Raw genomic sequence first — 12,656 nt, 5'->3', positions numbered from 1 at the left:
TGGAATTACCCCCCCCCTCCCCCCCCCGAACCGCGCCCTACTCGGGGTTGTCCTCGTCTCTCTCGGCACTTCCTCTCTCCCTCTCCCTCGCGGGAAAAGATTTCCCTTTAATCGCACCACCGGGGCGATTACGCGCTATCCGGACGAGGTGCGCGTCGGGAGGCCTCGCAACCACCCTCGCCGCCCCGACGGCGACGTCGGTCCCCTCTATACCTTCCTCTCTCCTCCCTACTCGGGAGGGTGGAGGGTGCGCGGCAAGGAAAGGAGGGCGGAGGGTAAGACGGAAGTCCTGCCTTATCCAGAGCGCGATTATCGTTCCATCGGGGGTCGGCGATTAAGGCGAGGTGTCGCCCCGTCAACTCCCCCACCCCCATTGAGATCGCCGATCGCTGCGTCGTTTCGTCAATTAAGAGAGAGACCGGGAAACGAGGCGCGACCCCGGGAACTTAACCGCGAAGACAGGAGCGGAGATCGGTAGCGCGGATCGCGGCTCTCCGATCGCCGTCCTGTCGATAGGTTATCCGACGAGATGGACGGGAAAAATGTCGCGGCCTCGCCAACTGGGCCACGGGGGGGGGGGGGGGGGGGCGGCTAGTCGCGAAACTTTGCCGGGAATGCCCGTTAATTCGCCGGTAACGTTCGCCGTTTGGGTAATGGAAGTAGGCCCCGATAGGTGGGGTGGGTGGATGTTGCCTTGCCGTGGCGCTACGCTCGCGTCAGGACCCGGGAGTTACGTAAGAGGCCGATAACGCGGATAACGCGGATAACGCGCAGCCTCGCCGAGTTCCGCGATAGGTGATAGCGCGGGGAGATCCCTCGATTCTACCCGCCATGGAATTCCCACGGCACCTACGGGTTCCCGTTTCCAACCGATGGGGTCATCTTAATTCCTCCCTTGTTTACGATGACGGGAAATCGATCGACGCGGACGTGACGCGTTCCTTTCGAAGGATACTCCACGGAACTCCCTGAAATTTTGGCATATGTCCGGACGCGTTCCACGTCTCATCGCTAAGAGTAAAATTTTTTCATTTTTTTTCATTGTATATATATATTTTTTTTTCTTCTTTTCTGTGAAAACACTTTCGCGTATATCGGGACATTCCCAAAGTGTCCAACAGTCGCGCGGTGGAGTTTCGGCCAGTTCGGTGGGACGCGTCTAAAGAAAACTCTCCCATTCGCGTCGGGGCCGAATTTCGGGGGTTCCGTGTCGCCTTAAACTTCTCAAACAAGTCCGGCCTCTCGGAGGTGAATTTCTTAATCCCGTTTCCATAAAGCACTATCGAGAGGGCCTCCACTGCCCCCCACCGGTCGGAGGCCGTTTCCGCCGAGCGCGATCCTCTCCCGGGCTCGAGATCTAAGGTTTAAGGCTTAAGGTTTAAGGTTAGAGGCTTAAGGGCTGGACTCCGAGGTCCGTCCGAGTTTACGTCGCGCGGTAAGTGCCGTTTAAAGGCGCGATTAAACGGACGTTAAGAAAGTTTCAACGGCCTGTGAGAGAGGAAGAAAGACAGGCAGATAAGTAAACGGAGAGAGGAGAGATGGTTACCAAAAACTTTCCGGCATTTTTTCCCTCACCCTCACCCACCCCCCCCTCCTCCCTTAAGGTGGGGGGACTATTTCGCGCATCGCGTAAAATCCCGGTCGCGGAATCTCGAATTAGCGTTTCGATTATTCCCCCCCCCNCGTGAGGCGCGGGGGTGGGGGTCGGGCTGGGGGTGGCGCCCGTTCGATAGCGGGCGCACGTGGCCGCGCGCTTCGCGGAGCCGCCGTCGCGGCGCCAACGTCCTATTAACCCCTCCGCTCTCGGTCGGGGCCCTCCCCTCCGGCCGCGAGTCCCTTCTCGACCCTCCCCGCGGCGCGTCCGCGCACGCGTCTAACTTACTTAAAGGACACTGACTCCGTGGGAGGCAGGCTCGCCGGAAATTCGAGGAAAATTCACCGCGAGAGAGCCCGGGAAAGCCGGGAAAATCGCGCCCTCCTCCGCGCTCTCGATCCGCCGCCGGGGGGAAGAAATCCGCGGCTACGGGGGAGGGGAACGCTCGGTTAGGAGATTGCGACCACCTCGATGGTCGATTGGACGCGGGATCGAGGATCGGAGGCCAAGTTCCGCCCGGGGAGGTTCGAACCGCCCGCCGAGATTTTTAGTGCCGAGGACGGCCGCCGGTGGCGCCGCGCGCGGCGCGCCCCGAGCCGCTCTTACGCAACCGGCTCGCTTCCGACCGGGCTCCGGGAAAATGCCGCGGCGGTGCGACCTTCTCCTATCGGAGGCGCGACGATCTCTGCCCCGGCGTTGGCTCGGCCGCGTGAGGCTCCTCGGAGGAAAGAGAATCCACGGGAAGATAGCCGGGAGAGCCGCAGAACGGAAGCGAGGAAGGGCGCGCTAAGATAGATCCGTGCCATTCGACGTGGACTCGACGTCGGAGAGGGTGAACGGACGGTATCTGTCCTCGCGGTCCAGATTTCACGCTTTGTCCTGAAATAAAGGTTTTCCTCCCCGTGTCCATGTCGTCCTCCAGCTAGAAGCGCAGATTTCGGTCTATATTTTGATAAAAATAATTTGCTTTTAAATACCAATATGTTTTTTTCCCCCCATTGCTTCGGAATGCCTTAACGCGTTCGGTCTATATTTTGATAAAAATAATTTGGTTTTAAATACCAATTTTTTTTTTTTTCCCCCATTGCTTCGGAATGCCTTAACGCGTTCACGCCGGCGTAAGTATTTCAAACCGTTATTTTTACTCTTCCGGATATACCATCGGTGGTACACTCCGGCGTGAACGCGTTAAACCGAAGGATAGGTGGACACAAAGGATAAGTCATTTTATTTGAAAACGAAGCGTCGAATCGTAACCAGGAAAAGTCTGGGCGACCTAACATGGACCGACCTTTATCGGCTCCTCCGTCTGGGTTCCCTTCGCGGGCAAAAACTCCGGAGCGTTTCCGCGTCGCGTTGCGCAATCGCCGCGACAACGCGTGGCGTTCCGCCCCCCCGAGACCCGGCGATCTTTTGCGAGTTTTCGAGGGAGAGAAACCGCCGCGGCGGTGGCCCGCGCGCGGAGGAACGTCACGAGGCGGCCCCTTGCGTAATACCCCCGACACGACGGAGAGCCGCGTGCGTGCCGCGAGCCTCCCACGCGCCGCCTCGTCAGCCACCTAGCCGCGTCCGCAATTACGCGGGCCGCTGTCCCACTGAGCGCGTCGCGTCAACGTTTCGAGGATGAGATACCGATCGGAGGTTTGCCTAACCCGGCGCGTTGCTTCCGTCGCGGTGACGACCGTTTTGTCCATCCGCGACGCGTCGACGCGCCGCGCCCTGTGCGACGCCCGGCCCGCCCGGCGTTGCCACACGCCGCAGCATTGCGCGAAACCTTTGGGCCGCGCGTGGGAGGAAGAGCGGTGCGTGTCCGCGTGTGCGTGTTGGAAATTCTTGCGCAAGTACGTGCACGCACCTCGGCCGTGGGACAATCGCGTGCTGCCACCTGTATGAGAGCGCGCCTACTACGCACGTGGTCGCCGTATCCTCGCGCGCGCCCGAACAGGCGAGAGCGGCAGGGGGAGGGGGGGGGGCGACCGAAGAAGAAGGGAAGTGCGTACCGCCTTGCGGTCGGAGGCGGATGTGACCGCCAAAGAGGAGCGACGCGGAGGCAGGGCGAGGACTGTCAGGTGGCGGGCTTTGTTGAAATTTCAGCCTGACTCCGGCCGCTTCCCGAGCTCGCCGAGTCGTCCCACTTCCTTCTTTCTCCACACCTCGCGAACTGTAGAAGCCCTCCTTCTCCCCCCGCCCTCGGGGTCCCTCGTTAGGGTCACGCGAATGGAAGCGTACATTTCCAAAATTCCACTTCCCTCCCGCGCCTCGAAAAACATGCAATTTAGGCCTCCAGCGTAGAAAATAATATTCCCGGAATCTCGGCCGAATTACCCCCGACCCCGATAATCCCGAAAGACGAGTCTCGCGGGAATTAATCGGGCGACCGAAGCTGCCAATAACAGAAAGAAGGAGAGAGAGAGAGAGAGAGAGAGAGATAGAGAGCCGTCCGCTCCCGCGAGGGATTTAAAGCGACGCACCACCCGGGAGCTAATTACCCCCCTCGAGCTCTCTCAACCCTTTCCCGGTGGCGCCCCCTGGCGTCGCCGTAACGACGCGGATACGTAAGAAAGACGCCTCTCGGGGCGGGACTCCTTTCGAGCGCGACTCCTCCGAAGTTGTTGCCAACTCGAGGGCCGCGCTCGGAATGCACTTATTACCGAACGGCGAGACGCCGGTATCCGCCGCCGAGGTTTCCCGTCTCCGTCCCACCCGCGCGCGCCGTAACGAATTTGCATACGATAAACACAGCCGCCCCTGGCCGCGCTCTCTTTTTCCGTCTTTCTCTCTCGTCCTTCTCGGCGCACCGCGGGGAGACAGCGGTGCCACCTGTGTGTAGGCGCGTCAATTTACGGTTCAACCCCGCAGGGGTCGGGGGAGGCGCGAGGAACGCCCTAACCCACGTGGCGGCGATCAGTTTGTCACCCGAAGGGGGCACTCCCGGTTACGGGCTCCCTCCCTCCCTGCCCCCTCTCCCTCTCTCTCTCGCTCGCTCCCCCGACGTTCACCCCTCTCGCGTAAACTTCGCGAGAGCCCGCCGCGCCGCCGGTGTGTCGCGGACTCGATAACACGTGACGAGTCCCCGCTTGCGATCGCAAGCGCACTTGGAGCGTTTCGCGTCGCCTACCGGCGGTTTACTCTCGCGACGGACGCCCATCCACGCACATCGGTCCCCCGCGACCACGTGGACCACGTGGCGCTCCTCCCTATACGAAGTCGACGATACCCTAGCTTTGGAGACGCTGCTCGACCGGAAAGAATGAGAGAAAAAATTGGGAATAAAAAAATTACCTACTAGCGATTTGATGAAAAAAAAAAGCGATCAAGGACGATGAGTCTACGGTACGATAGCGGCATGTATATACCATGTACCTGGCGACTGTCAAAAGTGACTATTGACAGAATTGGAATTGAATTTGATAGTATATACCCACAGATACTTGGTGGTTCCTAACAAAAGATACCCTGAAATGAAGAGACTCGGTAGTTTCGCGCCAAACATGTGTATATATGTATAGGCCGCGAAACCCTGACCTAGTCATTATCTACGATGTTCAGCCTGGCATGTCAACTTCGACATCGACCACTGCGAGAAAGAGCGACTATCGAAACGGGCCCCTTCCCTAGGGAAAGTGTCTCCCGTATTTTCAGTTCTTGTTAATCCCTAGACTCGCGCTAATACCTCGCCGATGGTGCCAAAAGACGTCATTCGGCCGTTTAAAGTCTACGGATAATAGGCGGTCCCTTTAAAGGTAACGGCGAGGTATGCGTGCGAGATTTAGAGATGCTTTTAAAAAATCAAGTCGACGAGGAGATCCCAGTTTACTTGCGGAGAGGTGGAGGGCTCGGTGCGGCGCCCCGACGCGTCCGCCTTGGCGGCGCCGCACCGGGCGACTGACGGCCCGAGATCTAAGAGCGTTCGATCGAGCCGAATCACGGAATCGAACGGACAGAGACGGAGTGCGGGCACGTGCTACCGAAAGGAGGTGGTGGGAAGGTAAGTTATGCGCAGCACGTGATCTCAGCCGAAGATCCGAGCGTTTCTTGGGCGCGAGGGGGAGAGAAAGAGAGCGAGCGCGCGCGCAAGAAAGATAAACCGAGAGACAGAGAGAAAGAGAGAACGCGACGGAAGGTCTCGCGGGGGCGAAGGTAGGAGAGTAACGGGTGGACGTGCGTGTCGCGTACACGCGAGAGAGCCAGCGGCCCGGGAAGAGCGAGCGAAGGAACGGAGGGAGAGACCGAGAAAGGGACGAGAAGAGCGAAGAGAGAGAAGGAGGGAACGTTGGCGCGCGGCGATGCGTCGAGAGACCTCCTTAAAACGCGCCGTCCACGTGGCGGCGCCCCTCTACGTCCCCGGCTCCTCGGCGTCCGGTTTTTCTCAATAGGTGCGACGGGTCCGGCGGTCGCGGACCGACTGTCACCCGCGGCGCGTCGCCCGCCGTATAAATAAACCTCCGTTCGCAATTCCCACGGGCGCCCGGCGCCTCTCCCCCCCGCCCGCCCCCGGAAGAGACGGACGACCATTACGAATCTTTTGCTTTTTCGCTAGACAAACCGAACGATACGCTTTCCGATCCCGATTCCGATTTTCATTCGAGACGCAATCGAAGCCCGGAAATTCCGCTGCGACGGCAGCGCCTCCTGTACCGCGAGTCGAGGTGCGAGTGGATCAGGAGCCGAAATCCCGAAAGTTAGAGAGAGAAGGATCGAGCGGACGAGGAAGTCGACGAGAGGCTGTTTTGACGTCGCGAGTGACGTAAGCGGAAAGTACACCCTGGAGAAGGAAAGAAGGAAAGGAGAAGCGCGTTAACGACGGCAGGGAAAGGAGGGGACGAGGGGGAGGAAAGAAACGAGACGTCGCGCGAGCGGGGAGGCGCGATATTTTCGGTCTCTCCCTCGGGAGAGGGGGAGGGAAAATCTACGGCGTCCTCCCGACCCTCGGAGGAAGTCGTGGGACGACTCCCTCCGCAGTTTTTCCTGAATTCTGGCCGTTTTCTCGACGCCGCCGGGACCTCTCGCGAGACCCTCCATTCGGAAAGACGAGCGCGACGCCTCCCGGCGAGGCGAGAGAGGGAGAGCGGAAATTGCCGAGAACGGATGGAACCCGAATTTCGAGATCACGCTCGTATCTTGATTTCATCCCGATATTATCTCGACTTAGATTAATAATCCATTGATGCCTCGAGGGCAGGTACCGCATCGAGTCCCACGTGGGTGGACTTTGGCAATGGGCATGTGCATATTGGTGGAAACGAATGCCTTCCGTCAGCGACGCGAATCGTGCACTGACGTCGCCTTATCGACAGAGGAGGCACTCGTGTCCCCCGCTGTACCGGGTGGCGAGGTCTACCCCCTCGGCAGTCAAAGGGCCACGTGGGCCGGCGGCCTCTTCCGAGAGCGCGCCGGGGAGCGAACCTCTCCGGCAACCGGGCCGAATCCGACTGAACCGCAGAATGGAAGCGACGACAAAGTGCATCGCTCGTTGCGGGAGCCGAGCGGGGCGGGCGGCCCGGGGCGGCGGAGGGACGAGGTGAAGTACCGCAAGGTGGCTCTGCCCTCGTACCTCGTGGGCCGCCGGTGGGTATCAGGGGGAATCGGGGGGGAGTTGGGGGGCATCGGAGGGAGGACACCCACGGAGCATCGCGTACACGCGTTCGCGCTCCCTCTCCCCGCCCGCTTCTCGCCGTCCTCCGCTCTAGGTATCGTCGTCGGGCCGCGTTTACGCGGTCGCACACGCGGCCGCGGAAAGTCCACGTAACGCGTCCCGTTCCCGTCGATACCGTCAGCTGTTGCGCGTCCGTCTCCTGACGGCGGACACGTACGACCTTGCGCGCCGGCACGCACGCGGCCGCGTTATCGCCCGGGGGTGCCGACGGACACCGGGAAGAGCCTCGCGCGGATCGTCGATTCCGCGGGCCGAAACTTCGGCGACGAAATTTCAAGCTCGGACTCCACCGACCAAATTTCGCACTATCCGGCAACAAGCCCTCGCGGCCGAAAATCGTCGAAAAAAAAAAATTTGCGACCCAACCTCGTCTGACAAATTATGCGGCCGAATCCTGCCGTGAAATATCGCAGGCAGATCCCACCGACGAAATTTGACGGTCCCCCGATATCGCCGAAGAGACACGCTTATCACCAGCGATGAGATTCGGCGACGAAAGAGTCAAGGCGCCGGTATTTTCCGGGGGGGGAGGGGTCAAGGAAAACCCGCGAAACGTCGAGTTACGAGGCGAGAGAACGAGCGGCACCTGCCGCGCGGCGGGGACGCATTCTTCGGGCCTCGACCGCAACTCGCCATGGTGCGGCCGACAGGTCCTATTATATTCGGCGCGCGCTCATTTGGGCAGGCCCCGAGGATCGGTCGCGCGCCTCCATTAACCCCGGGCGTGAAATCCGCCGGCGGGCGACACACAATGCCCGAAACCGGAGTAGGGGGAACGACTCTCCCTCTCGCTCCCTCTCGTCCGCGCCTCTCCTCCCGTGCATCTCCTTAACCTACCGCAACGGCCGCGTATCGCGGCCCGCGTTCTGCACCGGGGATGCGCCCCCTTCCCCCCCCCCCCGCGAATCGATCGACTCGCGTAAACATCGCCGGAGCACGTGTCGCGATTCCCGTGACACTCGCCGGGACCGCGACCCAGAGGGGAAGGGGGAACGCGTTTACGAGGCGCGAGTCGCGCGAGGGTGGAAACGAGAGATAAGCCAAAAAAGAGAGAGAGAGAGAAACCGAAATAAGCCGAAAAAAAAAAAGACTGGAATCATCGACGTCCTCCACGGGTCACACGGAATGCGTTTTCCTGCGTCGCGTTCTCAGGAAGGAAAGTTCGTGCCAATCGACGTTATCTTCGGAAATGACGCGCAGGGTGAAAGCCCCGGGTCCTAGGGGGCAACGCGTCGACGCGCCGCGCTCAGTGTGACCTCCCCGCGTTATTCGGTTTGCCGGAGGAAGGTGTTCATGGACGAAGACGAATACCCACCTCGTGAACGCGGTAACGCCAATGGGAGAAGGGATAGTTTTCGGGTCTGCCGTGGTACGTAGGGTCATTCCCGTTCGCGTACCATGAGGTATGATCCGTAATCCCTTTTTCATCCGTTTAATCCCGACGTAATCGTTCGCGGTGCCGGATCGCCGCTTAAACGATCCTTTCGACGAGTCGTCTCGGCGATCGCCGAGAGACGAATTTGCGAGACCCCAGGGTAACGAGCATATCGGATGTACAGGTGCGTATACTCCAGGTAGCTTGTAACGATATATCGATGCCACCCTAACGACCCCTCCCGCTACTCACCGGGGACCCGGCTTGGACCGATCGAGCACGGCCAGACGACCTAATCGCCCCCGCCCCCGCCCCCAACCCACGGGCTCGAACGTAAACGTAACAACGTGACCGCCAAAGAGGACGGCCGCGAACACGTGGTCCCACGTAACGCCAACCGAACTCCCATGCCGTGCAATTTCCCGCAAATGCGCGATCGGGTCAGTCCTCGTGGACGCGTCTTTTCCCTTTGTTCGCCCAATACATATATACGTCCACGCAGCGGGTGGAAAGGCGTAACACCGGTAGCCGAAATCGGATACATGGGAACCACCATTCCTTTAGAGATTAATTAGTGCACCACCATCGGCTACCGGGTACGCCCGATCCCACGTACATACGAACCGTGCCCCTACCCTCGAATAATATTTTAAAGCTCCATTCTCCAGTAAAGGCCCTTCTAAGTGAGAACCGGAGGGCGCAATTGACTTATATCGCGGGACCCTTGATTCAGGAATAATCGGGTCCCATGGTACGCTCAGGTTAGGATAAGGATAAAATCGCGACTGTCACGGGATTGCGACAAAGACTGGGATAAAACGTTTCGAGGACCGCGTAAGTAGAATCGGCGTCCTAAGCGTAGCGTGGCGTCGCGTGGCGTCGCGAAAAAGAGTTAGCGGGGTATCTCGACGCGAGACGCCGGTGAGCCGGAGAAAGACGGAAGGAGGTAAAGAAAGAGAAGCGCGGGTCCCCTGCGGCTTCGCCGGTAAGTGGCTCGAGGGGGGGGCCCCCTCCCGGTCGGCGCGCTTACAAACAAAGCGCGCGCGTAAAACGGGCCGCGCGCGTAAATCACGGTCCACGTGGTTTTCGCAGGCAGAACTACGACGCCGAGGCGAATTTATGAATGGAGGTCTATTGACAGATCGCGCCTCGATAACTCTCTCATTAATGGCCCGTTGGGTTTACTATACGGCGCGCGAGTCTCGCGGCCGACGCCGCGGTATTACAACGGCGTCTCCCCCCTCAAATGCCCCCTCCCCTCTCGCCTCGCGGTGGCGTTAACGACCGCCGACGGAAAACGAACTCGCACCGATACCGGACGAATACCTCGGAATACCCCCGAACAGCCCCGAGCGTCTCCGACTGCACGCGCGACGGCCTCGTCTATCTCGTTCCCAACCTGACCCGACACTCGGCTCTCCGTCTCTGTCCGTCCACCTGTGCGTACACAAGTGTCCATCTCCGTCTGGCCGCGCGTGTACGCGTGCCGACCCCGCTCCGCCGTCCCCGCGGCCTGGAGTGGCCGGACGGGAGATTTTCCGCGGGGACGAGATACACCACGTGGTATCGGCCCTACACCGGTCCCTTTCGGTCATGGGGACGCGCGCGATTTGGTTTTTGCGGAACCCAGGATGGGTGCGAAACCCAGGATAGCTCGGAATGATCGTTTCCTAGGTGATGACGCTTCCGGCGCATCATCAAGGACTCCGGATCACCACCTATAAAACATGACACCGATTTCTAGACCATTCGAAGAAGAGGGTAATCCCTCCCGAAATTCATTTCCTGGATCCGTATCCAAGTTATTCGGAACCCCGAAGTTTCCTTGTGGAAGGACACGGGGAAGTGAGTGTACCCTTGATTTAAACCGATTTCTCCCGTTAAGAAAAATGAAGAAAATATGAACGCTCGCGTAAAGGAAGTTGAGAAAAAAAAAAATGTGAAGCCCGAAGCGAGACTCGGAGGGCGAGAGAGACGGAGAGGGAGAGAGAGGGAGCCTCGCCAAGACATCCTCGGCGAGGTATCGATCCGGCTCGTCCGCGCGCGACCTCACGGTTTTCGAAATCCCCCGAAAAATCGAAAACTCACGGAGTCGCGCGCCTACGAGCGCGAACGGCGAACCGGAAAAGGAGGAAAAAAAGCCAGGGGGGCACCCTTAAAAACATCCCCTCGCGGGTTGTTGTCGTCGGCGTAACCATGGCGACGCTGCCCCCTCGCCGGTCGTAACCACCCCCCCTCCCGCTCGGGCCGTCCCCGCCCCTGGCGCGGCGAGCCGTCGCTAGGTTTCCTCCGCGACTGGCCAAGTAAAGAGTCGCCGCCGCCGCGGCCTCAGTGCCCCTTCCCCCTCCCTGCCCTCTGGGTCGCTCCCCGCTCCCGCCCGCCCCCGCCGCTCCTCTCCGCCCACAGGCCAAGGAAACGCGGGATCGCTTCGAATTCAAACTACCGAACACGAGGTTACCACGCGTCAAATCTGACGTTCCGGCCCGCGACCGCCGGTCGCCGACGGTAACCCTTCCCCTTCGGGGAGCTCGCTAGAGACGCGGCGATTCGGCGAGCGGAGGAGCGACGAGGACGGAGGTTCCGAAATAGCCGAGGAACCCGCGAGCGAGAGGCCTGGCCGCGAACGAGGCTACGCGTAATCTTGACTCGGGGATTACTCGGTATCGAGGTCGGCGATGACCGCGGCGAGGAGTCCGACCGACGGGTCGAGGACCTTGACGGAAAGGCGACGATCAATTGCCGTCGAACGGGCGTCAGGGTGTCGGGTATGTGGCCCATCTTCGGACTTTCCGCGCCGCGGAGGTCGTCCGGGTCACCTACCGCGACGGTCGGGTCGGCTCCTGAGGCGGAGAGAGCGAGTCGGTAAGACAGGGATCGGTCGCGGCCGAGGCTCGCCGTCGGCGCCGGGGACGTCGCGGCGCTCGGCTCCGCGAGGAGGGTACACTGGACTCACCTGACCAACGTCGCACCACATTATTATGTAGCTGGCACCGAAGACGGCATCTTGGGTCGTTCGTAAACCATAGGCGGCTCGAGTCGGTCGTTCTCGGTCTCGGTGGAAAAGTGTCGTCCCTCGGGGAACCTCCCGACGGCGCTCGACTCGGTGGCCTCTCCCGGGCGAACTCGGGGCACGGGACACGCCGTCGAGATGCGCGGCCTCGCGGGTCAGTCAGGCTGTGTACCCGGTCGCGTTAACGCGCGCGGTCTCGCACTCCTGCTCTCGGCAAGGACTCGCACCGACGATCCTACCGGCTGGCTGGCCATGCAAAGCATTACTGAGTACTCTGACAACAGTCCGACCCGAGTGCCGCCGCTCGGTTTTCCCCCGAGCGCGCTCGGCCGTTTCCGCCGGCGCTCGGCCCACCTGCACGACAGGCACGACGGCACGGCGCGCAGGGCCGCGCACCGCGCGGGCGCCGGGCCCCGGCCGCAGGGCCGCCGAGGCCGACCCGGGCGCCCCGCTCCGCTCGACAATTTTTCTCCCTCTCTCTTTTCTCGACCGCGCGCTCTTTCGATCGCTAAAAATTAACCGGCGCGACGAGTTCTTGATTTTCTAACGACGCTGGTCGGAAATTGCGACGATCGCTCGCCGAATTTCAGTGGTAGTCGGCGACGTGGAATCGAAAATTATGCGGCCAAGAATGCTTCGTATAAGTGCACGGTGTTAATGCATAAAAACGTGTCTTACGACAGAGAACGCCAGGAGATCGTTGAGAACTATTTGTAACGCGAATAGAGCGGGGGTAGAAAATGAAGCAATTTCGATAGCAGGTCCGTACTTAGAGATCCTACGTGCCGCTTCTTCGGCCGGTAACTGTACCTGAATGGGCGCAAGTAGAATGACCCCGTCTTTCTCTCTCTCTCTCTCCCCCTCATCTCGGGGCTCGTAAACTCTTAATGACGCGAGCCAAGCAAAACGCGGCTTAATACAAATAAAGCACCTGTGCGCGCGCCGCCGGCGCTTTCCCTTTCTTTTCGTTCCCTTTAACCCTTTCGGCACCGAGACCTGCCGGTCTCGTCGATTCTTCCCC

The 12,656-nt window shown here is 60.2% G+C and overlaps 1 protein-coding gene across 1 annotated transcript in view; it reads right to left on the bottom strand.

The window, feature by feature from the left end:
* The window catches only part of LOC105695394 (transcription factor Sp8), a 33,057-nt gene extending 21,176 nt beyond the window's left edge, over positions 1-11,881 (bottom strand). Inside the window, exon 1 of the mRNA XM_023432039.1 lies at positions 11,579-11,881. Coding sequence (XP_023287807.1) covers positions 11,579-11,599 — 21 coding nt within the window. The 5' untranslated portion in view covers positions 11,600-11,881. The remainder of the gene's footprint in view (positions 1-11,578) is intronic.
* Positions 11,882-12,656: the final 775 nt, after the last annotated feature.

The sequence above is a fragment of the Orussus abietinus genome, unplaced genomic scaffold, assembly GCF_000612105.2.
Source record: "Orussus abietinus isolate OABI.00-Male unplaced genomic scaffold, Oabi_2.0 scaffold222, whole genome shotgun sequence".
Taxonomy (NCBI): domain Eukaryota; kingdom Metazoa; phylum Arthropoda; class Insecta; order Hymenoptera; family Orussidae; genus Orussus; species Orussus abietinus.
This window is presented reverse-complemented; position numbering and strand designations above follow the sequence as displayed.